Raw genomic sequence first — 26,807 nt, 5'->3', positions numbered from 1 at the left:
TCTGTGATTCTGTGATTCTATGATTCTATGATTCTGTGATTCTGTGATTCTATGATTCTATGATTCTGTAATTCTGTGATTCTGTGATTCTGTGATTCTCTAATTCTCTAATTCTGTGATTCTGTGATTCTGTGATTCTATGATTCTGTGATTCTGTGATTCTGTGATTCTATGATTCTGTGATTCTGTGATTCTATGATTCTATGATTCTGTAATTCTGTGATTCTGTGATTCTGTAATTCTGTGATTCTGTGATTCTGTGATTCTGTGATTCTCTAATTCTCTAATTCTGTGATTCTGTGATTCCCAGCCAGCAGCAGGCTGATTTATCCTGATGATTTATCCTGATGATTTATCCAAATGAATTATCCTGATGATTTATCCTGATGATTTATCCCGATGATTTATGCTAATGAATTATCCCCATGATTTAATTCCCTACAAACCATATTTACGACCCCGCTGTCAGCTCCCACCCAGCGCTGGCAGCAGGCAGGATGGATCCCAGCCACACACAGCTCCCAATTCCCAATCTCTGCCACTTTCCCTTCCTACTGCTCCCACTCCACCAGGCCCCGCCACCCCCTGGGCTGTGCCCGTGTCCCCTCTCACCCTCAGGTCGCCGTTGGTGATGTGTGAGGCTGGGAACGAGGCGTAGAGCGGCTCTTTCCGGTAGATTTTAATGATGCTTCGGTCCTGGATATCTCTGGAAGCAGAGGCAGAGCCTGAACACCCGGGACAGACCCCACAAAACACCAGCCCTGCACCCACCACCTCCTTTGTTCCTTCATCCCTGTCCTGGGTTTCAGGATATGAGTGTGTTCTATTATCTGTTAGAGGTGGGGCAGCTTGCCTGAGAACATTTTAATTTTAAAATTATAACAACCTGGAGAGAGGGGGTTTACATTTTCCATTTTAAGGGAAACTCCTGCCTTCCTTAGCGGACACCTGACTTTTCAAACCAGGACAGTCCCGCAGATTTCCCATCTTGTGACAGATTTGAAGGACTGGAAACCAGCCCCGGGTGGGAATTGATCCCTCCCTGCTCACCGGACATCCTCCAGCTCGTAGAAGACGTTCCGGGACTCGTCCTTGATGAGGATGGCAGTGTTGGGGGACTTGAGCATGCCCATGGTGAGCTTCTGGGGGAACATGTGCACGATGAGGGCGTGCAGGGTGTCCATGCTGCTGATCTCGTGCGTGATGTGCACCCGCCTGGTCTCGTCCCCAAACTGCAGGAACAGCACCCCTGGGAGCACAGGAGGCGCGCCGGAGTCAGCTCTGACCCTGCCCCTTCTCCATGGGGGTGACAGGGTCTGCCCAGCCAAAGGAAGGGGTCGGGGGAGCTCTGGCCACCCCACAGCGCCCTGGTGAAGGTGGGAGGCTCTGGGGCAACCAAAAAAAGGGGTTGGGGAACTTCTGGCCACCCAATCTCACCCTGCTGAAGGTGCAAGGCTTGGGAGCACCCACAAAAAGGAGTTGGACACCCAACAGTGCCCTGGTGAAGGTGGAAGTGTCCAGGGCAACCAAAAAAAGGGTTTGGGGGATGTTTGGCCACCCAGCCTGGCCCTGGTGAGGGGATGTGTTCCCTGAGGGCTCTGGGGCACCCAAAAAAATGGGATGAGGAACTTCCGGCCAAGCACAGCTTGGTCTGGAATTTTGGGCAGGTGGAGACCAACCCCACCCTGCACCAGGGAGGTTTTGGGGCCTCCGGGGGTACCTGGGGAGCGCAGCTTGGTCTGGCTGGCCGAGCGGGACAGGGGCAGGCTCTGCCGGAACCGGTTCATCCTGTTGAAGGCCAGCGGCAGCTCCGCCTCCGACATGGTCTCCAGGGACTCGGCCGAGGCGAAGGAGAGCTTGGCTTGGTCGGCCAGGCCAGGCTGGGAGCCCTGGGAGTGCCGGGAGCTCCTGGTCTGCAATGGGACAGGGACAGGGACGGGTCAGGGGTGCAGGGATGGGCGACCTGGGTGAGGCTGGTCCCGCTTTCCTCAGGAATGTGGCACTGGGATGGAGAGGCTGGTGAGGGTGGTGGGAGCGTGGAATGGCCTGGGATGGGAGGGAGACACAAAGGTTGGCAAGTGCAACCCCTGGGACACCCCCAAAAATCCCTCCCTGTGCCTGAGGGTGGGGCTGGGCCACATCCAGGGGGCTCCACCCCAAATTGAGGGGGCTCCACCCCAAACCCAGGGGCTCCATCCCAAATTGAGGGGGCTCCATCCCAAACCCAGGGGGCTCCATCCCAAATCCAGGGGCTCCATCCCAAACCCAGGGGCTCCATCCCAAATCCAGGGGGCTCCATCCCAAATTGAGGGGGCTTCATCCCAAACACAGCGGGCTCCATCCCAAATCCAGGGGCTCCATCCCAAACCCAGGGGGCTTCATCCCAAATCCAGGGGGCTCCATCCCAAATCCAGGGGCTCCATCCCAAATCCAGGGGGCTCCATCCCAAACCCAGGGGGCTCCATCCCAAACCCAGGGGGCTTCATCCCACATCTAAGGATCCCCCATCCTTCATTCAGGGATGCCCCATCCTTGTCCATGGATGCTCCATCCTCATCCAGGGATGCTCCATCCCATATCCAGGGATCTCCCATCCCACATCCAAGGTAACTCCATCCTCATCCAGGGATGCTCCACGCTACATTCCCACCCCAGCTCAGGCTCTGACGTGCTTCACCCCCCGCTCCATGCCTGCTCCGCCTCCTGCTCCCAGCACAGACCCCATTCCCATTCCCAATCCCACCCCATTCCCATTCCCAATCCCACCCCGCTCCAGGATAAACCTTCCCAGCTCCATCCCGGTGCCTCTGGGCTCCCACACCGGCAAACCCCTGGAATTTAACCCTGCAGGAAGGAGCCAAGGCTGCCAGAGCCGAGCACTGGAATGACCTTGGCTGCTCCCGGAGGTTACACATCCATTACTCCACTCCCGGGAATCCTAAATGCCCGGATCCTTCTGGAAGCAAAGCACTGGGAAGGTTTATGGCTCTGGGAGCTGGAAGGATTTCATTTTCCAGGATCCCCATTTCACAGGAGCCTGCTCCCAGAAAGTTTGCACCACAGACATGGAAAATGTGGATTTTCCAATATCCCAAATATCCCCAATATCTCCAAATATCCACAAATATCCACAATATCCACAAATATCCCCAAATATCCCCAAATTTGTGGCCATTCCCAGAACTGCTGCCTGTTAATAACCCCAAAAACCCAGGCCTGGATTTTCCAGGCACTTGTTGAAGGTTGGCAAACCCAACAGAGGGAACAAACAGCTCCCAGGGTGTGGAAAAGGCGGCGCTGTGGAAAGGGACAACAGCTCTATTTTAAGACGGGGGAAAAAAAGGAAAAAAAAAGAAAGAAATCAATATGAAATGATAACAGCCATCATCGCCATTTAAATGAGACATTAATTGGAAGATTTAATTAATCCTGTGAGGCGGGGTTTGAGAGGACTTGAAATGTTCTCGCTGTAGTTAATTGCTGGAAAATTGACTGCTGGGCTGGGTTGTTGCTGTTGGAGCACAAAGAGCCCTGGCAGAGCCTCACATCAGGAAGGGATGCAGGGATGGAGGGAAACATTCCTTGCTCCCATCCCTGGGGCCGTGGGACGCAGCTCTGACCCCTCGTGGGGGTGGTTTTGGGGTGGAAAAGGTGAATTTTGGGGCTCCTCGCCCTCAAGGCCGTGGGTTTTGGGTACCCTGCTCTGGGTTTGGGGTGATGCTCACCCAGATCCCAGCCCGGGATGGATCCTTAGGGAAGCACAGGGACGGGGCCGGCAGCTCCTGGTGGGGATGTGAGCCAGGGCTGCAGCTCTGCCTGGCTCTGCCTTCCTGGATCCTTCCCCTGCCTTGTTCCTGTTCTCTGGGATCTCGCCCTGCCCCAAATCCATCCCTTCATGCATGCATCCCTGCATCCATCCATCCATCATCCATCCCTCCATCCCTGCATCCCTTCCACACCCAAATCCCATCCCATCCCACCCCAAATCCCCCCCATTTCCACCCCTCATGGGTGACAGGGGCACCTTCCCTGCCCCAGGTGACCCCAACACCCCCTGTCCCTGCCCTGTTCCCATTCTCTGGGATCTCGCCCTGCCCCAAATCTGTCCCTGCATCCATCCCTGAATCCCTTTTACTCCCCACCCCAAATCCCCCCCATTTCCACCCCCTGTGGGTGACAGGGGCACCTTCCCTGCCCCAGGTGATCCCAGCCCCCTCCCGGCCCTGCAGGCGCCCTCGGGCCCCGAAGCTCCCACTGTGGATAATTTATAGAATCAGTCAAACCACAAAAAAAACCCCGACCAAGCCAGGCGAGATGAGCGTTAATGGGTTTTCAGCCCGGAAGGGACCGTTCTGCCCTGATGCTCTGCGCAATTTGCTGTCCCCAACCCCCGAAACTGTCACCGGCACCGGGACAGCGCCACCCCAGCCTCCCTTCCCTAAACTCAGGGCAGCCCTTGGGGCTCGGGATCCTCCCAGATGGGCTCAGGATCCCCCCAGATGAGCACAGGGCCCCCCTGGCCATGGTGACCCCAAGGGTGGCACCTCGGGGCAGCTTTGCCCATCCCTCTGGAACTGCAGGTGTTTTGAGCGCTCCTGACCCTGCCCTCGGGGTGCCAGGTGTGCCAGTTTGGATGTCCCCTGCCACCCCTGCCCCACCAGGGCATGCAGGAGCCATCTCCCAGCTGGGAAAGGCTCAGGATAAACCCAAACCCCATCCTAAAAATCCCCAGCGTGGCCATAAAAACCTCGTGCCCCCTCATTTTTCCGTCCTGCCCCCCAGGTGACCCTTTCATCCACACCCAGACCCCTCCCCGGGGGCTTCTGCAGCCCAAATTCCCCTTGGGCACCGAGAAAATTCCCTGCGGGATCCGAGGTGGTGGCAGGGAAGGGAGGGAGGGGACATGGCCGCCCTGCGCCTGTCCCCAGCTGGGAAATGACCCATTTCCCGCCGAGCCAGCCCCAGAGCGGCAATCCCGGAGCTGGACCCTGGAATTCCCGGCTGGTCCCCGTGGGGATTCCAGCGGGGAACGCTCGGGACGGGAGCGAGGGAGAGCAGCCACAACAAAAACCGCTCAAGGCCACGGGGAGGCCGCGCCGGGAAAAATCTGGAATTGCGAGGCAGAGGGGGCTGGGCCAAGGGCATCGAGCTCGGGATGCCCACAGCGTCCCCCCGCGATTAAACCTGCTCGGATGAAGCCCCCTGGGAGCCTCCCGAGCCGAGGGAATCCCGCAGGAGCAAAGCTTGGAACCCTGGCTGTGCCCCCGTGGTGATGGTCCTGGGGAAAACCCGACCCCAAAAATCCCCAATTCCAGCAGGGCCAGGAGCACCCCCAGAGCCTCCGGAGGAGGAATTGGGAAAAATCCCCAATTCCAGCGGGGCCAGGAGCACCCCCAGAGCCTCCGGAGGAGGAACTGGGAAAAATCCCCAATTCCAGCAGGGCCAGGAGCACCCCCAGAGCCTCTGGAGGAGGAATTGGGAAAAATCCCCAATTCCAGCAGGGCCAGGAGCGCCCCCAGAGCCTCCGGAGGAGGAATTGGGAAAAATCCCCAATTCCAGCAGGGCCAGGAGCACCCCCAGAGCCTCCGGAGGAGGAATTGGGAAAAATCCCCAATTCCAGCAGGGCCAGGAACGTCCCCATCCCCTCCCCCGTCCCTGGGAGTTTTATATAAAAACGGTGGGATGGGGAATGGAGGGAGTTTTTTTAATGTCGAATTTATTTTTTCCTTTTGTCTCCCCAGAGCTAAAAAAAGCCACAATTAAGGGATTCTTTGAGCTCCTAAAAAGCCCCGACCATCCCTGCGGAAGCAGCTCCATTATCTCTGCCTGGAGATAAGGATGCTCCTCATTCCTGCCTCATCCTCATCCTCATCCTCCTCGCACACCCCTCTCGCACATTCCCCGGCCCAGCTGGGAGGGCGGAATGCTCGGCGAGGAGCAGGGAAGGATCAAAGGACGCGGCGGATTTTTGGGAATCCGTGAAAGGAGCGGGGTCACCCCTCTGGATGGGGAAAGGCGGTGGATGGAGAGGGGCAGAGGGGTCAGGAGAGGGACAGAGGTGACAGGAGCAGCCCTGGACCTCCCACAGATCACTTCAAAGCAGACAGGAGGGGAAAAAAAACAAGGGAAGAATGCGTGGGGAAGGAATCCTGCCCCGGGATGGAGCAGCTGCTCCCAACAGCACCCGGAGCCACCCCACAGCTGCAGATTTCCACCCTCGGCCCCGCCAGGGGCCTCGGAGGGGACGCGGGGTCTGTCCCAGCCCCACAGGCTCCCAGGGCCCTGCCCGAGCCCTCCCGAGCGAAAAACGGGTCCTGCCCGAGCCCCCCGTCCATTCCACACCTGAGGGGCGTCCAGGCCACGGCAGGTGAGAGGAACAGCAGGAGGAGAAGCGGCTCCGTCCCCCTCTGACCCCCCGGGACACTCAGAGCTCCAATTCCCAGCCGCACCCCGAGCTCCGCACCCCCTCGCACCCCAAAACCGCCGAGACCAGCCCCAAAACAGACCTGGGATGGACAAACCCTCGCTGTGCCAGTGCCACCGGCGGCGCCTGGCCCCGAGCTCAGCCTCCCCTCCCCTCCCGTCACCGGGAGGAGCCTCCCGGGCTGGGCTGGGCAGCTCCGGGGCGGGGGCCGCGCCCTCCAGGAGCCCCCAGAGCCCCCAGAATCGCGCCCCATGGGCCCCGAGGGTGCTCCGGAGCGCGGCCGGGCATGGCCCTGGCGGGGCCTGGCGGGTCCTGGCAGGTTCTGGCGGGTCCTGGCAGGTCCTGGCAGCTCCTTGCCCTCCGCTGCCCGTCTGCAGCTCCTCCGCAGGATGGGGATAAAGGCGAGGGGGCCCTGAAATCCCTGGAAAACAGCTGGCACGGCTGGCACCGCCCCGGGCACGGTTATTTACCGAGGCTCCGGCCCCGGGCTGGACACGGATCGGGATTAATCCCTGCTGATCCCCCTCTCATCGCTTAATCCCGGGGTCCCGCCCAGCCCCATCTGGTGCTGAGCCCTGGGAAGGATCCGTGGGGTGGGATGGGGTCCATGGGGTGGGGTCCATGGGGTGGGGTACACGGGATGGGCATTCCCAATTGGAATAGAACATCCCTGAGCAGAAACCAGCGTCCCTGATGAGAAACCATAATTCCCAATTCAAATAGAGCATTGTGGACCAGAACCCAGCATTCCCAACATTGCTGACCCAGAACGCCTGACAAGAATTCCCAACTGGAATAGAACATTCCTGACCAGAACCCAGCATTCCCAACATTGCTGACCCAGAACGCCTGACAAGAATTCCCAACTGGAATAGGACATTCCTGACCAGAACCCAGCTTTCCCAACTGGGCTGCAGTGTCCTCAAACAGACACTGGCATCCCTGAACAGAAACCAGCATTCCCAGCTGGAATAGAACATTCCTGACCAGAAACCAGCATCCCTGATGAGAAACTATAATTCCCAATTCGAATACACCATCCCTGAGCAGAACCCAGCATTCCCAAGGGGAATTCAGCATCCCGAGCCTGGCTGCTCTGCCCCAGGGCCCGGCTCTGGTGCCGCCCCGCTCGGACACCTGATCCCGGCCGGCGAAACCCAACCCCTCTGCTCCGCCCTTTCCCTCAGCTGCTCCAGCCAGGAGCGATGGATTCCGCTCGGGAGGGAATTCCAACGTCCCAGCTCCTGCCGCTGGAGGCGAGGAGCCGGGGGATGCCCATCTGGGAAGAAAAACGGGGAAAACTGGAGGGAATTTGGGGCAGAAGTGGAGGAAATGAGAGGCCCAGGGTGGTCTGAGAGGCACCCAAAGGGTTTTTCCAGGAGTCTCCCCCATCGAAGGGGTTGTGGCCTTTCCAACGCCGCCCTCCCGGCCCTCTCCCCTCTCCCCCCGCCCCCAAATTAAAATCGTTGCCGCTGCCGGCAGCAATAACTCATCCCACGTCTAATGCTGAACATTTTGTCAGGATTATCCCGATTAAGGCAGAATTAATCCCGATCTCAATGTTAACAGGATTAGCGTTCAAATCGGATTAGGGTTTTTAAACGGGACCCCTTGACTGAAGGAAGGGGCCGCCCCCTCCGGAGAGAGCGGGACTCCCCGCCTTGGGATGGGCTCCGGGATGGGCCATTCCCAACCCCTGATCCCGATCCCAGAAACTCCCGACACTCTGCAGGTGACAGCACCTGGATGTCCCTGAGGTAAAGGCACCTCTCTGTCCCTGGAGACGGAGAGGGAAAAAAGGAAAAGGGGAAAAGGGAAAGGGGAAAAGGGAAAAGGGAAAAGGGAAAATGGAAAAGGGGAAAGGGGAAAAGGGAAAAGGGAAAAGGGAAAAGGGAAAAGGGAGAAGGGAAAATGGAAAAGGGGAAAGGGGAAAGGGGAAAAGGGAAAAAGGGAAAGGGGAAAAGGGAAAAGGGAAAAGGGAGAAGGGAAAAGGGAAAATGGAAAAGGGGAAAGGGGAAAGGGGAAAGGGGAAAGGGGAAAAGGAAAAGGGAGAAGGGAAAAGGGAAAAGGGAAAAGGGAAAAGGGAGAAGGGAAAAGGGAAAAGGGAGAAGGGAAAAGGGAAAAGGGAAAAGGGGAAAGGGGAAAGGAAGGAAAAAGGGGGACTTTCTCATCCCCTCTCCCCGATTTTCCTGCTGGCAGCAGAAGCTCCGCGTGCTGATGAATATTTAAAAGCCTGGATCCTCTGCAGCCTCATGAATATTGACGCTGCTGCTCGCCCCACACCTTCCCCAACCCCGTCCATTCCCGCCGTGCCTCAGTTTCCCCGTTCCTGCGCTGAGGATGCCGCTTCCATTCCCAGCACCCGGATGGGGTGGGCGCCATCCCCGCCAGGGGCAGGGGGGTGGGACCAGGAGACCTTTAATCGCTTTTCCCACATAACCCATCCATAAATATCGACAGCCCCGCGATCGATGGACAACAACGAGCATCATCTCCCGGCCATGCCGCAAAACCAGCGAGGACCCCAAAAACCACAGCGAGGCGGTTGGAGCAGCCTCTCGCCACTGTTTACCCACCCTAAACCCCCCTTCCCACCGGGATCAACCCCCGGGATCAACCCCCGGGATCAACGCCCGGGATCAACGCCCCCGCAGCCCTCGGGAGCGCGGCCCTCGGCGGGGCCGGCGGGAGGCGGCAGCGGGAGCAGCGGGATTACAGCAGCCCAGGGCTCGTCGCCTCCTATTTGCTCATCTCCTGCGAGTAAATTCTCATCTCCTGCTCTCACTGCGGCTGGCCGAGCGCCGCCGAGGGGGAAATGGCTTCCCGCGAGGAGACGCGGGGCTCCGGGCAGCCGCGGGCCCGAGGCCGGAGCGGGAGCGCGGTGCGGATGAAGCCGCTCCTGACGCTCGTTTTTAAGACAAGCGCGTCCTTTGTGTGTCCCCCGCCGGTTTTGCCCTTCTGGATCTTTTACTCGGCTGCCTTTGATGTTCCTTCAAAGTCCCGGCTCCAAAGGAGCTCTGCCGAGCCCTTGGATCTCCTCGCTCCTCCGGGAATCCAAATTCCACCCCACCCCTCGCATCAGCGCGGCGGGAGCCCCCGGCCCTCTCCACTGAACTTCCCCGCGGGATTTTCCCCCCTTGGATGTGACCCTGGATGTCCCAAAAACACCGCGAGCCTTTGGGATCGCCCCGGGCGCGATTTTCGGGCAGGGAGGGCAGGAATGAGGGGATGGAAAAGTGCGGGCAGGATTGGGATGTATTGGAGACAGCCCGGGGTGTCCTGGAGGATCGGGAATCTGCCTGGAGCCTGGGCTGGCAGCAGCGTGACGGTGGAACAGAGGTGACAGTGGCACGGGGGTGGCAGATCGATGCCATGCCCCGGGGGAAGGGCGCAAAAAATCGGGAAAATATTTTAAAGCTGAGGATTTTTTGCCTTCCCTCCCCTCAAAGCGCCAGGAAGGTCCTAAAGTTCAGCCCTGTTTTATTTCTTAGTCGCAAAAAAAATCGGAAGAAAAGACGAAAAATCCGAGAAAAAGATTAAAAAAAAGTGAGGATTTCGCGCCTTCCCTCCCCTGGCAGCGCCGGGAATGCCCTGTGGGAGCCGGGGCCAGCTGAACCTCCCGGAGCCGCGGCTCCACCCCCGTTCCACTCCGGGAATGAAAACTCGGGAACAAATTTTCGTATCCCGCATTTCCCGGCCCCACATTCCCTGGGTTCTTTGGGTTTATTTTTTTCCACGGGAAGAGCGAATCCACCCGGGACAAGGCGCCAAGGTCACCCGGCAAGGCGGCGACCTTGAAGGGCAGCCAGGGAGTCACCGGGCAAGGAGGAGGAGGAGGAGGAGGAGGCTGGAAACCAGAGTACCCCTGCTTGAGCGGCCACTCCGAGCTTCCAACCCCATCCTGAACCAACCTTTTCCCATCCTTTTCCCAGAATTCAGTCTCAGAATTAACCCCAGAGCAGCAGGATTTGGCCGTGGGGTGGCTGCTCAGAACGAGGCCTCACAGAACCACTCACGGCTCACCCCAAACCCCAAAATTCCCTCTCACCACCTTCGACTTCAGCTCAGGAATCCTCATCCAAAAAAATCCCAAAAATCCCACCCTGGGCTCCCACCCCCCTCGAGAGCCAGAGCCAAGCACATGCATTTCAGAGAGAAAGCAGGAAAAATCCAAAATACTGACCTTAAAGCTCCAGTAGTTGGGTTGCTAACAACAAAGAAAAGATAAAACAGAAGAGAACACACACACACACACACACAAACAAAAAAATACCATTAAGATTCTTGGTTTGACTTTTGGTTTTTTCCCTTTGAGAATCTCTGAGCTCGGATTCAAACCTGCTCTGGTTCCTGCCCCTCCCAAAGGGTCGCTGGGGTTTCGGGGAGCGAGCAAGGGGTGAGGATTGAAGCAAATCGGGGTGAAAAAGGAGGGAAGAGGGGTTGGCACAGCAGCCCGGCATGGCTACTGGAGCCACCGGCGCGCCCAGCCCCTCCTGGCACTGCCGCGGCGCTGGAAGTCACAGCAATGTTCATTTTCCACGGGATTTTCCAGCCCTGCCCGGCTGTGCCCGCCCCCTCCCCGCGCGCTGGTGTCGCCGCTGTCACCGCGATGTGGCACCGCCGGTGACGGGAACTGGCACCGCTCCCGAGCTGCCCTTCCCGGGCTGGGCTGGGCTGGGCTGGGATGGGATGGGATGGGAGGGGATGGGATGGGATGGGGATGGGGATGGGGATGGGATGGGATGGGGATGGGAGGGGATGGGGATGGGATGGGATGGGGATGGGAGGGGATGGGGATGGGATGGGATGGGGATGGGATGGGATGGGATGGGATGGGATGGGATGGGATGGGATGGGATGGGATGGGATGGGATGGGGATGGGGATGGGATGGGATGGGATGGGATGGGATGGGATGGGATGGGATGGGATGGGAGGGGAGCCTGGGGTCCCAGAGGGGGCCTTGGGGCCTTGCAGAGTTCTGGAAGAGTTCAGGTGGGAAGGGATTGAAAGGCGTCTTTATTCCAGGGGGATCCCAATATCCCAGGCTGTTCCTAGCCCCATCCGACCCCCTGCAGGAGGGAAGGTGGGTCCAGGGGTGAGGAGTGGGATTGAGGGACAAGGAATGGGATCCAGGGACAAGAAATGGGATCCAGGGACAAGGGGTGGGATTTAGGGACAAGGGGTGGGATTTAGGAACAAGGAGTGGGATCCAATGACAAGGAGAGGGATCCAGGGACAAGGAGTGGGATCCAGGGACAGGGAGTGAGATCCACCTGGCTGGAAGGATAATCCACCAGGATAATGATGTGTATCCTGACTTTTCCCTTCCCCAGCTTTTCCCTTCCCCAGTTTTTCCCTCCCCAACTTTTCCCTCCCTCTCTCTCCTCACTTCTCTCTCTCGGACCCTCAGTAATTTTCCCTCCCCTGATATTGCTGATCCTATCTGCTGCCAGCGCCGGCTGTGAGTTTTATTTATTATTTTGGGATGACAGTGTGGATTTTATTTATTATTTCGGGATGACTGGACAAGCTCCTCACCGAGCCCATAAATCACAGCCAAATCCAGAATGTTCTGGCACCATTTGTGGTGGGCACTGTGACCTGTGGGCACAGGATGGCACAGCAGCCATCCCTACCCCAGCTCAGCAGATCCAACTAGGAAAAACAAGCTTTTAACCCCATTTTTTAACCCTATTGTAACAATTTAAAAGTTTAACAAGGGGCAATAGGAGATAAAGACAATAAAGCAAAGGCTGGTGGCGTTCAGCCAAGAGCACATTTGCTATTTTGGAAACACTTTTAATATGTTTATATTTCTTGAAAAAAACACTTTTTATATATTTATTTCTATTGTATTAGCTTGTTGCATATTTTTTATACTAAATATTTATAATATATATTTTATTTATAAAATATCATGTTATAAAGAATATACATTTATGAAATATATATATTTATTTATAGTATTTTATATTTTAAAATTATTTTAAATATTTTTAAAATGCTTAATATTTTAAAATATTTTAGTATTTCCCAAAAGCCACTATTATAACATGTATTATAACACAATATGTATAATATTATAATAATGTGTCTCTATAATAATTATAATTTATAATAATGTGTCTCTACCTTTCCCTGGCAGCCCCGGGGATGTGGCACCGCCCGTGGGGACAGGGACACGCTGCCCGTCCCTGCAGGGCTCCGGGACCATCCAGGGCTGACAATCTGGCGCGGGTGGCAGCGCCAGGCGGGCCGTGGCCAGCACCACGTGGTGGCACTTGGTGGCTCCATCTGTCCCTGCTGGCGCTGCTGCCACCCCACCCTGCCCGTGCTCTGCCCACCCCAAATGCCCCAAAACCACAGAGGGTGCAGCCCTGGCGGGGGGTCAGGCACAGCCACAGCCCTCGGGTTTTAGTTTTTATATTTTTTAGAATTTGCGCTGCTTCGGTGTGGAGTTCTGAGCTTCCTGTTATGGGATGGTGAGCTCTGCACAGAGCAGGGAGACAAAACAATTCCTGCTCCAGCTGGGGACCAAGGACAAATGATCCAAATCTCAGCCCAGGAGCACAAACACCGCGGGCTGGAGAGAGAAAAACAAGGATGGGACTGCAGGGGCTAAAGCTGGAACTGACAATAAACTCCAAGATGCAAATGGAGCAGAACTTAAAAAGGTGAGAGACCCTGTGACCATTTGGGTTCGTTTTGTGACCATTTGGGGTCATCTTGGGTGCAGCCCTGGCTGGGCACTTGTGAACTTGTGAACTTTGGGCACTGGCTGGGGCTGAGGCCTTGTGAGGGCTGAGCTGGAACTGAGGCCAGAATTACAGAATAAAGCAGGGATCTGTTTAAAGGATCTCTTCAATGGATCCACCCTGGGCAGCACAAGGACCCAGCCAGGGCTGCACCCAAGATGAGCCAAAATGAACCCAAAATGAACCCAAAAGAAAACAGAATGAACCCAAAAGATCACAAAATGAACCCAAAATGAACCAAAATGGTCCCAAAATACACGACCAGGCACGGGGTCTCTCACTTTGACAAGTCCTGCACCATTTGCATCTTGCAGTTCATTGTCCCATTCCAGCTTCAGCCCCTGCAGTCCCATCCTTGTTTTTCTCTCTCCAGCCCACGGGGTTTGTGCTCCTGGGCTGAGATTTGGATCATTTGTCCTTGGTCCCAGCTGGAGCAGGAATTGTTTTGTCTCCCTGCTCTGTGCACAGAGCTCAGCATCCCCTGATGTGAAGCCCAGACCCACACACTAAAGCAGCACAGAACCCGAAAAACACAAAACCTAAACCTGAGGCATCACCTGCCAGCCCCTTCCAGGCTGGATTTGCCCAGAGAGAGGGGGAGAGGAGAGGACCGAGCTGGAATTAACATTTCGCTGGCTCTTCAAAAGCATCAAAGGGAGATAATGGGCCGGGAGAGGATTGGAAGCGACAGCCGCGTTCCGAGCCATAAAGCAGGCGGCTCCTTGCAGCAGCAACCCTGCAAAAGGTGCGGGGAATTACAGAGGCTGTGATTTATAATTACAATGAGAGTCATGTCCGCGGTGCTGCCAAACGAGGGAATAACGAGGAGCTCAGGGTCCCCAAAGCGCGGGGAGGAGGGCGGAGATGCTGCCGGGAGCCCTCGGAGGGACGGACACACAGACGAGGCAGGAAAGCAGGGCTGGAGTGATGTAATCGGGAATATTTTGGGACTTAACTTTGAAAAAATAAAATAAATTAAATGGTTGTGGTTGTCCCAGGAGGAGACGGGAGGTAAATGAAATGAAATCCAAGTGAGTCAGCGCCTTGACCGAGGGGGACTTCCCCTGAATGGCAATTAAATCCCAAATCTGTTGGTGATTAACGAGGCACGGCCGTGTCCCTCTCGAAAGGGCAGCAGCGGCAGCCGCCGCCCCGGCACGCTGCACGCCCAGGGAGGACAGAGGCAGCTTCATCGGCTTTTTAATTAACTCATTTCCAGGAGTTCCAGCTTCCGATCGAGTCCCCCACCCTCCGGCACCGCGTCTTGACAAACAAAAATCTCCTTGAAAAATAACAGCCGAGTGAATTTAATCTGTTTCTGCTTATTAAAGTTTTTTGGTTGTTGGTTTTTTTGTTGTTGTTTTGTTTGGGTTTTGGGTTTTTTTAAATGCTTTTCAACGCCAGCGAAAGTGAATTAAAGTGGAAATAGCAGCATGACAAGACAGGGAGAAGAATGCAAGCAGTGACCAGACAGAGCGGGGGCTGCAGATTTTGTCACCTGAAGTGCCACAATAATTGCAGGCACCTCTCAAACGTGACCGGGGGGGGACAGCGGGGACAGGAAGGGACGCAGGAGGGCTGGGGCTCATCCCTGTCACACCTGGGCTCCTCAGGAGGCCCCACCACGAGGTTCTGCTGCTCCTCTTTCAGGCAGAGCCCTGGGCTCTGCTGCCCCTCCACCCTGAGCGGGCTCTGACGGCCATCGAGGCGACATCAGAGACGCCACCGCCGCCTGTCGCGGCGACTCAGCATCAGGACTCCCCCACAGACCCCCAGCTCCAGCTTCCCCCTCCAGGCCCCTCCAGCTGCCCCCGCACCCCCTCCTCCCCGAGCCCACCCGCGCCAATCACAGCCCTGGCCTCCTCCGCGGTCCCTGGGGACAGCGCAGGTGACACCGGAGCCCCGGGGGCACCTTTCCCCCCCGGCCCCGGCTCCAGCCCCCTCCTCTCCCGGAGCGAGGCGGCGAATGCGCAGCGCCGGCTCGGAGCAGTGCATCAGGACGTGCTGTGCCGAGGAGCAGCCATGCTGGGGCTCCGAAATCTCCCTCCTGCAGCAGCCCCGGCCAAGGTCAGCCCCGTCCCCGCCGCAGGTGCCGCGGGGGCCGCATTCCGCGCTCAGCGCGCCCTCCCCAGCGCAGGGGGGGCTCGGATCCATCGCTGCCGGACGCGGGAGCGCCCCGGAGCCCCGCAGCGGGGTCAGGGCGGCCCTGAGGAGGTTTTGGGGCACGGACAGGGCAGGGGGAGCTGGCAGGAGCCGGGCAGATCAGATGGCACGGTGGCCATGGCAACGGCACGGCGTAGGTGGACCAAACACAATAGGGACGCGCGAGGTAAAGCGGCTCCGCTCCCCCCGCGCTCGGCACCGCGTCCGACCCCGGCAGCTCCGGGGGGACCCCCCGGCGCATCCGCACCCCCAAACCCGGCAAAGAGGGATAAATCTTTGAGAAACGCCAAGGACAAGCAACGGGGTCCCCTCGGAGGGGGTCACGGCAGCCGCGTCCCCACCGCAGGGTCCCCGGGGGGGTCGCGGCAGCGCGGGAGGGGGGCGCTGAGCACCCCCGTTCCCGGCAGAGATGGGGGTGAGGAAGACTCCGGCACGGAGCCCGCCCTGCCCTTCCTCCGTCCCCTCGCACCGGGGCTGGCGGAGCCGCAGGGACAGCGGAGCCGCCGCTCCGGCTGCTGCAGGGCTGGGGCGGCCCCTCCCCGAAAAGCCACCTCCGACACGGCGGGCAGCGGCCCCGGGGTCACGGGGAAAAGGAGAGAAATTCGGGCTGGGAACGGCGGGAAACTTGAGGGGAGGGAGGGAGGGAGGGAAAGATGGATGGATGGTGGATGGATGGTGGATGGATGGACAGATGGACAGACAGACGGATGGAGGGACGGATGGACACAGTCACCCTGCCCGTGTGTGCCAGGGAGAGCAGGGACGCTCGCAGCCCTGCCGGGGGAGCGCTGGTAGCCCAGCTGTGCCAAGGGGAGCGTCCCCCTCCAGGTCCTGCTGGGCACCTCCTGGGCACCTCCCTGCCCCACTCCCCCGAACCCATTCTGCCCCCCGGGGCTGTCATCGCTGTCCCCAGCCGGGTTTTTACCCACTTCCCGCGTAAAAAGACCCCTTCCAAAAAACCCCCAAACAAGGGGAAGCGGGGTGCCCCGCGGAGTTCCGCCTGACTCCAGAGCCCCCGTTCCCAGCCAGCCCTGCTGGAACGAGCCGGGAATGGCTGGCGGGGGGGGAATGAGGGAATCGATAGGGCCGGCTCCGGCTGCAGTCCCAGGGACACGCACACAGCGCTCGTGTTACTCCCGGCAGCCGCGCTCCTCCATTTCAGCGCTTCCCAGCGCCTCCCGTCACTCTCCACCTCTGGAGACCAAGATGACACCGCGGGGAGAGCCCCGAGGGACCCCGCGTCCCCTCTGCCACCGCGCTGCCGCCTCCCGCGCCGCCTCAGCCGGCGCTCCCCGTCCCCACCGAGCGCCCCGTTGCCCCCAAACCTGCCCGTGCCCAAACCCAGCCCAGGCGGGCACCCCGAGGTGCCAGGGCCGTGTGCCGCCCCTCGGAGGGGTTTGGAGGTGAGGGCAAACCTTTCCTGCCACCGCAGGGCTCAGCTGTGGGCGCAGCCCGCGGGAAGGACGCTGGGCTAGGTGAGCTGCAGGCGACAGGAGCGCCCGCAGGGCGCGGGGACGGTGCCCGCCCCGGCCGTCATCGGCCCGAGGGGGGCACAGGGAACCGGTGTCCCCTCCCGGGGCTCGGGTGACAACGCGGAGCGGCCCTGGGACAGCGGGGGGTGCGCAGGGGGGTGGCACGGGCACCGCCAGGGCTTTGCAGGAACCCCCCGTGCACCCCCGAGGGGACAAGGGGAGCCCCCCCGGCTGCGGCACCGAAGGGCAGCGCTCAAAGTGCCACCCCCTCCCCGCCGCGACACCGGGAACGGGGGGGACCCCCGGGAATGGGGGAGAGGGGGAGGCTGAAGGAAAGGGGACGGTGGAGGGGCTGCCCCCGGTCTGGGGCCGGGGTACGGACACCCCCGGCTGCCGCCGGGAACCGGGAGCTCGGGGTGGGGATTTTGGGGAGGGGGACGCTGCGGTGGGCAGGAGCGACAGCAGGACAGCTGGGGCAGGGGAGATCGGCGGGGGAGCCGCAGCAGCGGGTGGCGGACACCGGCTCCGTCACCGCCCGGAGGGATGCGCCCCGCTCCATCCCGCGCCATCCCGCGCCATCCCGCGCGTTCCCGCCCGGTACCTGCGGCAGGTGAGGGCTGCGGGCCGGGATCCGCAGCGCCGCTCGGCCCCGCTCGGCCCCGCTCGGCCGCTCTCGGCTCGGCTCGGCCCCGCTCGGCTCCCGCCGCCCCTCCCGCCGCCGGGCCCGCCCCGCCCCGCCCGCGGCGCCGTCACCATGGCAACCGCGGCTGCACCCCGCCCCCCCGCGCCGCCGGCAGGGGGCGCTGAGAGCGCGGAGGGGCGGGGCCTGCGGGGGGGGCACGTGAGGGAATAACGGGAAAATAATGAATAACGGGGGAATAACAGGGGAATAACGGGGGAATAACGGGAAAATAACGGGGAATAACGGGGGAATATCGGGGGAATATCGGGGGAATAACGGGGGAATAACGGGGGAATAACGGGGGAATAACGGGAAAATAACGAGGAATAATGGGGGAATATCGGGGGAATATCGGGGGAATAACGGGGGAATAACGGGAAAATAACGGGGAATAACGGGGGAATATCGGGGGAATAACGGGGGAATAACGGGGGAATAACGGAGATGGGGACCGGGACAGGGACAGGGACGGGGACAACGCAGGGATGGGGACAGGGACCGGATAACACAGGGGAATAGACGGCTAGGGGCAGGAATGGGGACAGGGATATGGGCATGGATATGGGTATGGAAATACAGGGATGTGGATATGGATAGGGAAATACTGGGATGTCGATATGGATGTGGACATGGAAATACAGGGATATGGGCAGGGATAACACAGGGACACACTCCTGGAAACACACGCAGGCACACGCAGGGATGTGCACACTTGGATGTACACGGGGACTCGCGCACAGCTGGATTCACAGCTGCATTCACACCTGGGTTCCCACACTCCATCACCCCCCAGCACAGACCCAGACCTGTGCCCGGGCTCTGCAGGAGCCCCCTGTGGGACCCGGTGCCACCTGCGCCCGCTGCCACCTGTGCCCAGCGCCCCCCGTGTCCCCTGCACGGCCCTCACAGCCCAGAGCCAACGGCGCCATCAGGAAAGGGAGAGGATTCCCGGGAGCAACGGATTTCTGCCAGGCTGGAGGGAATGTTGACATTTATGGAACGTCCCTTTTCACCTCTGGTGTTCCAAACTCCCTCAAATGTCTTTTTTTCTTTTTTTTCCTTTTCTTCCTTTAATTTTTTTTTTCTTTTTCTCTCTCTCTCTCTCTCTTTTTTTTTTTTTTTAATCCAAATAAAACAGCAAAGCCTGGGATTCTGAAATCCCTTCCAGGCTCCTCTGGAATATCAAAGTGATTTTCAAACGTTCCAGGCAGGCCTGGATCCCAATGTCATTTAAAGGTTGGCACCTGAGCTTCCCAGGATTTCTGGATTCCTGTTATTATTTATTGCCTGCCAGGGAAATGAAGGAAAAGAAGGGAGGAAAAGGAAAAAAAAAATAGATTTTGGTAGGCTTTTAGGGTGTTTGGGTGGGGAATGAGCTGCAGCCAAGCCCAAAAATCCAGGTTGGGTTTGGGAATAAAGGAGATAATTCCCAAATCCAGATAATTCCTTCACCTATAAAAATCCTTAGCAGTTTATCAGACCTGAGCCAACCCCAGCTGGATTTTTCCCTTTTTTTTTTTTTTTTTTTTTTTTCTTTTTAGAGCTGCTGCTTATTTAAAAAGAGGAAAGTCTTTAAATCCCTGTAATAATAGGGGGAAAAAAATCCCATTTATTTACCAGGAAGCAGCGCTCTGTGCCTGGACATGCCCCAAATATGGATTGTGACAGCAAAGCCACCATCAATTATTGTCCCCTCCCCAAAATTGGGGTGTTTGGAGGCATTTGGGGGGGCAGCAGCTCCGACGGCCCCAGTTTTCCTGGCAAAGCTGGACTCCCTTCCAGCAGGCCAGTTCTGGGAGCTTTGGGAATTTTTGAATTTGGGGAATTTTGGGACCTTTGTCCCCTGGGGATTTTTGGGATGATTCGAGGTTTCCTGTCAAGGGTGCTCCAGGTTCTGCTGCCCAGGGGGAGGTGGGCATTTATTCCTGCCAAATTGGTGTCACCAGAGCCAAATCAGGGGGTTTGGAGTCCCCAGTGCACCCCAAAACAGGATAGGAACAAGGGGACACAGCCAAAGGACAGCGTGGTGGACAAGGCACCAACCCCAAGGCATTTGGGGTCCCCAGAACACCCAAAACAGGGTCAGGACCCCCTCCCGAACAGACCCTCCCCAGGGCCCTGCTGCGCTCAGCAAAGGCCCCCAGATGCTGGGGGGCCCCGCTCCCCACACCTGGGGGATTCTGCTCCCCACACCTGGGGGTTCTGCTCCCCACACCTGGGGGGTTCTGCTCCCCACACCTGGGGGATTCTGCTCCCCACACCTGGGGGTTCTGCTCCCCACACCTGGGGGTTCTGCTCCCCACACCTGGGGGGCTCCTGCTCCCCACACCTGGGGGATTCTGCTCCCCACACCTGGGGGGTTCTGCTCCCCACACCTGGGGGTTCTCCCCACACCTGGGGGTTCTGCTCCCCACACCTGGGGGTTCTGCTCCCCACACCTGGGGGGCCCCGCTCCCCACACCTGGGGGGCCCCACTCCCCACACCTGGGGGATTCTGCTCCCCACACCTGGGGGCCCCCGCTCCCCACACCTGGAGGATTCTGCTCCCCACACCTGGGGGTTCTGCTCCCCACACCTGGGGGTTCTCCCCACACCTGGGGATTCTGCTCCCCACACCTGGGGGGTTCTGCTCCCCACACCTCGGGGGTTCTGCTCCCCACACCTGGGGGGTTCTGCTCCCCACACCTGGGGGGTTCTGCTCCCCACACCTGGGGGTTCTCCCCACACCTGGGGGTTCTTCTCCCCACATCTGGGGGTTCTGCTCCCCACACACAGCGCTCTCTGTCACACCTGGGGGATTCTTCCCTCAGGGCTGGGGAATTCTCTCCCTCACCCCTGTAAGATTCCCTTCCTCACCCCTGGAATATTCTCTTCCTCACCCCTGCAATATTCGCCTTCTTACACCTGGAATATTCTCTCCCTCACGCCTGGAGAATCCCCTCCCGCACACCTGTAGGATTCCCCTCCTCACCCCTGCAATATTCCCTCTCTCACCGCAGGACCATTCCCTTCCTCACCCCCGGAGGACGCTCCCCCATCACTGCCGCGCCCACCCCCCCTTTTCACACACACCCACCGCCCCCTCGCTCCCTTTCCCCTCCATCCCGCTCCTCCCAGCACTCCCAGCCCCCCAGTTCTGGGCCACCGCCCTCACCTGGTCCCGCAGGCGCTCCTGCTGCCCGCGCAGCGCCAGGGCGTGCTGCGGGTATTTGCTCTTCAGGTGGTCCATGAAGGCATCCCGCTTGCGCTCCATCTCCGTCTTCTGGAGGCCGGTGAGCGCCTCCAGGCTCTGGGCGGCGATCACCGTGTGCCGGCGCTCCGAGGTGTGCACCAGCCCCACGTTGGAGAAGCGCCGGGTGCCGTTGCCCAGGGTGCGGTACTCGCGCGGGTACTCGGCATCGTCCGCGGAGATCATGTGCGAGCTCGTCCTGTCGGGATCTGTGCGGGTCCGGGAGAGCACAGCGGGGTCAGGGCACAGTCCCTGGCCATGGGGCAGGAGGGGGGACGGTCCCAGCCGTGGGGCGGGGGGGATTTGTCCCTTCGGGATCTGCGTGGGCACCAGGAGAGCACAGCGGGGTCAGGAGAGGGCCCCTGGTCATGGGGAAAGGGGGGGATGATCCCTGGCCATGGGGCAGAGGGAGGGGGACGGTCCCCAGCCATGGGGCAGGGATAGGGGCAATCCTCTCCATGGGGCAGAGGTTGAAGGTTGGGATTTGGGGTTGGGGAGGGGGATTTCAGCAAGGAAAGATGGCAGAGCCTTGCTGGGAACGGGATCGCCGCTCAGTGGGGTGCACACAGTGGGATCATCCCTCAGTGGGGTGGGGACAATGGGATCGGCCCTCAGAGGGGTGCACACAGTGGGATCACCCCTCAGAGGGGTGCACAGAGTGGGATCACCCCTCAGAGGGGTGCCCGGGGAAGGAGGTGGGTGCCGGGCTCGTCCCCCTGCGGTGGCCGCGCTGTCCCCGCTCCCGGACACGCGGCAGGAGATGAGGGGACAGCGGGGATGGAGGGGCCGGGGGGTGCAGGGGCTGGGATTCCACCAAAGCCGCGATGATCGGAGCGAAACGGGAATGAAACAGCGCTGGGCCACTGAAAACAGCACAGACGGGACACGGGACAGGGACACGGGGGACACAGGGAAACACGGGGGACACGGGGACACGGACACGGCTCCGGAGCACGGACACACGGGGGCACACGGACACAGGACAGAGCGAAAAGAAAATGAAACCAGGCGGGGGGGGGGAAGGTGGTGTGTGCAGGCACCGGGGAGGGGGGACAGGACCCCCATGGCCCCCCAGAGAGGGGGGGCAGGACCCCCATGTCCCCCCAGAGACCCCGGCGGGGGCTCAGTGCCCATCCCGCAGCCATCGCTCACAGAGGCCCACGGGCACCAAGCCCGGGATTGTTGGGATGCTCTGCCCCATCCCAAACCCTTCCCGGGGCTCAGCCCAGCCCTGTGCACCAAACCCGGCATCCCTGGGATGCTCTCCCTTATCCCAGCCCCTTTCCGGTGCCCGGGAACACCAACCCCGGCATCCCTGGGATGCTCTGCCCCATCCGAGCCCTTCCCGGGGCTCAGCCCAACCCTGTGCACCAACCCCGGCATCCCTGGGATGCTCTGCCCCATCCCAAACCCTTCCCGGGGCTCAGCCCGGCCCAGGCAGGCGGGAGAGGGCACAGACAGAGGGTCCCAGGCGCAGAGAGGTGACAGGGACTCGTCCTTTCGCTCATAATTCATTCCGAGCACGCTGGGATCTGACTTCCAGGGAAGCTGCAGAGCCGATGGATGCCTGGAAGTCCCCGCACGCTGCCAGCGCCTGGCACCGCCTCGGTGCCCGCAGCTCGAGGCCACCGCGCAGCCCCCGGCCCCTGCCCAGCCCCGTGCCCTCTGCGGGGCGGCTCCAGGAGCCCAAAAAGCCACTTTGGGGGTCTCACACCATCCGGGAGCCGCTGTCCCCAGTCCTTGGAGCGGTGCCAGCCTGGCCCGAGGCCAGGGCCTGGCTTTGCCACCACTGGTGAATCTCGCAGCTCGTTCTGCGGGGCTCAGCCTCCTCCTCCTGCTCCCCTTTTAACCTTGATCCATAATTCATCCAATTCTTCTCCCGCTTTTGCCTGTGCCTTCCCTCCTCGGCTCCCGGCAAACAAACCACAGCGAGGTTTTTTCCCCTTTTCCCTTAATTTTTTTCCCCCCCTCCATTATTCATGAGCCCGGCAGATCAGTTTGATATCAAACTGATAAGAAAGCGTTATCAGCGGGGTCACGGCCGCGATTCCTCCACTCAAGGTCGCACGAGCGGCTTTGTCACCAGCCCAGCGGGGACATCACGTGCTCACAAACGCCACGGGGACATCCCAAAGCCTTCCCTCCTCCAAAATCCACCGGTGCAGCTCCGTCCCTCCCAGCTCTGCCACCAAATGTCACCTTGGCCGGGCTGTCCCCCCCTTTTCCCAGAAAACGGAGCTGGAATGTGGCAAGAGCTGAAGATCCCGTCCCTCCCTCGCTCTGCCGGGTCCCCGTGGCACCAGGGAGGTCACAGTGGCACCAGGGAGGTCAAGGTGGCACCAGGGAGGTCAAGGTGGCACCGGGGAGGACAAGGTGGCACTGGGGAGGTTACAGTGGCACCGGGGAGGACAAGGTGGCACCGGGGAGGACAAGGTGGCACCAGGGAGGTCAAGGTGGCACCGGGGAGGTCAAGGTGGCACCGGGGAGGTCACAGTGGCACCGGGGAGGTCACAGTGGCACCGGGGAGGACAAGGTGGCACCGGGGAGGTCACGGTGGCACCGGGGAGGTTACAGTGGCACCTCCACCATGCCAAACAGTCCCGGCTCCCCTCTGCCATCAGGGGGGGCCGAGGGGACACGGGCAGGGCATCGCCCCGGGCTCCCAGCGGCTGCCGAATTCCAGCCCTGCTGGGCAATCCCGCTGGAGCAGCTCGTCCTGAAACCCCCGCGACCCCCAGGAGCCGCCTGCCCCTCTCCCCGCTCCCGTCACAGCCCCACAACGTGCGGTCCTCACTGGGAAATGCAAATCCAAACTGGGAAACTCCTCCCCGGCCTCGGCCGCTCTCCCCAGCACAGGCTCCGCGACCCCAGAGCAGAAATTTGGGCAGGAGCTGCACCCAGCACCCGACACCCCGCACAGCCACAGCCTCGGAGCCCTTGGAAAGGTCCGGAGCACCCTCGGGAGCAGCCAGGAGCCTGCTCGGGGTGGGGGATCGGAGCCGGGGCCAGCCCCGCTGTGCTCCGAGGCCACCAAAACCATCCCTGGGGCGCCGCAGAACTCGCGGATTCCTCCCGTCCCACGGGAATTCTGTGCCCGGGGATGGGGATGAAGGCGAGCCCCGCCAGCCGCAGCAGAAGGAGCTGCAGCGCGTCTCCCTCCCGGAGCCGAGCCGGGACGGGGATTTTTGGGGGGACAGAGGGGGTTTGCTCCCCGCCACCACCTCCCGGTGCCCGCCCCAGCCCCGCCGCAGCAGCGCGGGGCTGAGGCCGCGTCCGCAGCTCCTTCCCGGCCCCTCCCGCTCCGCCATCAGCATGCAGCTCCCCGCTCCCTAATCACACGCTCCGCCAGCGGAACGCGCCAGCTCCGCTCGCCCGCTCCCAGGGATGATCTGAACAGGGGCACGGAGGAGCTGGACCCCCTCAGGGGCGCTTCCAGCCCGCGCTGCGCCGCATCCGCTGCGCGATCCATCCCCGGGACACGGGGCCAGCCAGGACGGGGCGGCCCCGACCCCGCAGCATCGCAAAGGTTCTGATCCGTGAGCCCATCGCAAATGTTCTGATCCAGGGGAGGAAAAGTCGCCACAGCCACGCGCGCTGGCCTCGTGTCAGCGCTCCGGAGATGCCACCAGAGATCCCATGCAGAGGGGGTCCCGCCCGCAGCGGGCAGGGATGGTCCCGCAAGGAAACAGCCTGGGGGGCTCGTTTGGGGAAATGAACCTGAAAACCCTCAGGGCCAGGCTGAAGGAAAGGCTGTTAACCCTTCCCTCCTGGCGATAATTCCACCTCAAATCCCCCACAAAGTTTTTTTCTCCTCCTCCTGCAGCAGTTCAGGAATGCAGCGGTTCCCGCACGGCCGCAGCAGATCCCTGGAAAGTGCTTCCCGAGGCTGCTTCCAAGTAGGTCACTGGGGTGGCAGAGCCTGCCCGGAGCCTGCCCGCGCTGCCCAGCCCGGCCCAGCCCACGGGGACACCCTGCGGGCCGCGTCCCCCGCCCCGGCACCGTCCCCTCGCTTACCCGCGGGCGCAGCGCGGCTCCCACGGCGGCCGGGCAGCGGCTCCGGGGGCACGGAGGGGGCAGCGCTCCGCTCGGCGGGGGCTGCGGGCGGCTCCTTGGCCGGGCGCAGGGCTCCCACCACGGCCAGGATGCCGCGGTAGATCCGGGCCAGCCCCTCTCCGAGCAGAGGGAGGTTGAGGGAACGCGGTTCTCTTTGCCGATTCATCCACCCATCGTCCCCACCTGCCAGCAGAGGTGTCACCCGTGCCGGGGCCGGAGCCCCGGGCTGCTAGCAGGGCACGGCCATCGCGTCCTTCCCGGGAAAACAGCGAGACCGGAGAGACCGCTTTGGGTGGAAATCTTCAGGAACGGCGCTGGCAGGAGCTCCTGAGAGACAGGGCAGGGAAAGGCCCCAAAAACCGGAGCGGCTGCGGGATCCGGCTGGGATCCCCCCGTTAGCAGCGGCTCGGCGGGGTTTTATCATCCGGAGGAACGTCTCAAACCCAGTTTATTACTGCAGTCCCATAAATCTTCATGAGGCAGCGAAACCTCGCGCGGGTCGCGGCGAGCGATCAGCGGAGCGTGCAAAATCGCCCGAGAAAGCGCTCGCACAAAAAGGGGCGAGGGGAGGGGAGGCGGGGAGTGCATTTGGGGAGAGAGGCAGCCGGGAGGGCGGCAGCCCCTCGGAGCGATGCGGCTCCCCCGCGCCCGGCCATTAGCGCGGCCGGAAGAGCGGGATGCTCCCGCTTCCTCCCGGAGGCTGCACTGCCGCACTGCCCGGCGCCCAGCGAGCCCGCCCGGCTCCCGGAGCCCTGCCCGGTGCTAACCCCTTCCGTGCCGCGCCGCCGGGGGCGGGAGGAGGCGTGGGGAGAGCGGGGGGAGCTCCTGCGCCGCGCGGTTTAACTCGTGTGGTGCTGCAGAGACGGCCCTGGGAATGCGCGCACTGCCAGAGCCGGGCCTGCGGGAAATCAGGGAATGATGGAGCGGTTTGAGGTGGGAAAATCAGCCAGATCCCAGCCCTGCCATGGGCAGGGAGATCCCACCACGCCAGGTGGCTCAGAGTCACCGGCAGAGCCATTGCTGTCCCTGTCCCTGGCTCGGCCACCGTGGTGTCCACTCATTTTGGGATGGTCAAGCGCCTTACAGGACCTGCCCTCACACCCAAAAGGTGCTGGGAGCTGCCCAGATGCTCAAGTTCTCCGAGCAAACGCAAGCCCAGGAGCGTGGACACGGCAGGTGACACCGGGGGGACACCGGTGTCCCCTCTCCTGCCACCGCCACGACCCCGACAGGGCCAACCCTGGCCGGATCTGGCCACTTAAAGCGAATTCCCAGGGAATTCCAGCCTTGGGGCTGCGGGATTGCCGGGAGCGGGGAGGACTCAGGGTCCGTCCCAGGGCATGTGAAAGTGAGGGGACTTCAGGGTGTCCTTGTCCCTCTCACAGCGACGCAGGAGCGAAAGCTGCCGGCGACCGGGGTGAGAATCCCCCACCCTCCCCTCGCTGCCGGGCTCATGGAGCGGCCGCCAAATCCCCTGGGAAGAGCCAAGGCCACTCGCAGGGGACCGTGAGCACCCAGCAGGGGACAAACCTCTCCGGGATGTCCCCCGGGATGCGGGAATTGTTCTCCCGCCTCATCCCCCCCTTCCCAAGGATCCCTGCCGGTGCTCAGCGGGCTCCCCGCCGCGCCTTTCACTCCCAAATTCCAGCGGAACAGCGGAAAATCAAACATCCCCCTGCTCCACAAACACACAGCTCCATTGGGAACTTCCCAGACGGGACCCCACAGATCCCGCTTGGCTTTGGGCAGGGGCACCGTGCCCGCTCACGGTGCCAGTCCGGATTCTCCGCGTGAAATCCTGGGATCCTGCCCGTTCCCAGCCCCGGGCGCCGCCTTCTCCCGCCCGCACCCCGCAAATTCCCGCCCCGGAGCTGCTCCGGGACGCGGAGCTCGGCCCGAGGCTGCAGCTTGGAGGAGCTCAGCTGGCATCGCCCCGTGGCACTGCCCTGCCAGGCGGCTCCTTCCCGCGGATAAATCCTGCATGTCACTTGTCAGAACCGGAGCGAGGGGAGGAATCCCATCTGGCC

General features: G+C 60.7%; 1 protein-coding gene across 50 annotated transcripts in view; it reads right to left on the bottom strand.

The window, feature by feature from the left end:
* SRCIN1 (SRC kinase signaling inhibitor 1) overlaps window positions 1-25,506 on the bottom strand; it is a 44,505-nt gene extending 18,999 nt beyond the window's left edge. For 48 of the 50 annotated variants that reach the window (XM_077190951.1, XM_077190954.1, XM_077190957.1 and 45 more), the window contains exons 1-6: window positions 24,742-25,506; window positions 20,653-20,936; window positions 10,608-10,631; window positions 1,721-1,913; window positions 1,051-1,249; window positions 613-706 (exon numbers count right to left, since the gene is read on the bottom strand). In XM_077190951.1, the coding sequence (XP_077047066.1) occupies window positions 613-706; window positions 1,051-1,249; window positions 1,721-1,913; window positions 10,608-10,631; window positions 20,653-20,936; window positions 24,742-24,946 (999 nt within the window). In that variant the 5' untranslated portion in view covers window positions 24,947-25,506. The remainder of the gene's footprint in view (window positions 1-612; window positions 707-1,050; window positions 1,250-1,720; window positions 1,914-10,607; window positions 10,632-20,652; window positions 20,937-24,741) is intronic. The other 2 variants (XM_077190985.1, XM_077190984.1) reach the window with 1 other exon arrangement.
* Between the last annotated feature and the right edge of the window lie 1,301 nt (window positions 25,507-26,807).

The sequence above is a fragment of the Agelaius phoeniceus genome, chromosome 26 (genome assembly GCF_051311805.1).
Source record: "Agelaius phoeniceus isolate bAgePho1 chromosome 26, bAgePho1.hap1, whole genome shotgun sequence".
Lineage (NCBI taxonomy): Eukaryota > Metazoa > Chordata > Aves > Passeriformes > Icteridae > Agelaius > Agelaius phoeniceus.
This window is presented reverse-complemented; position numbering and strand designations above follow the sequence as displayed.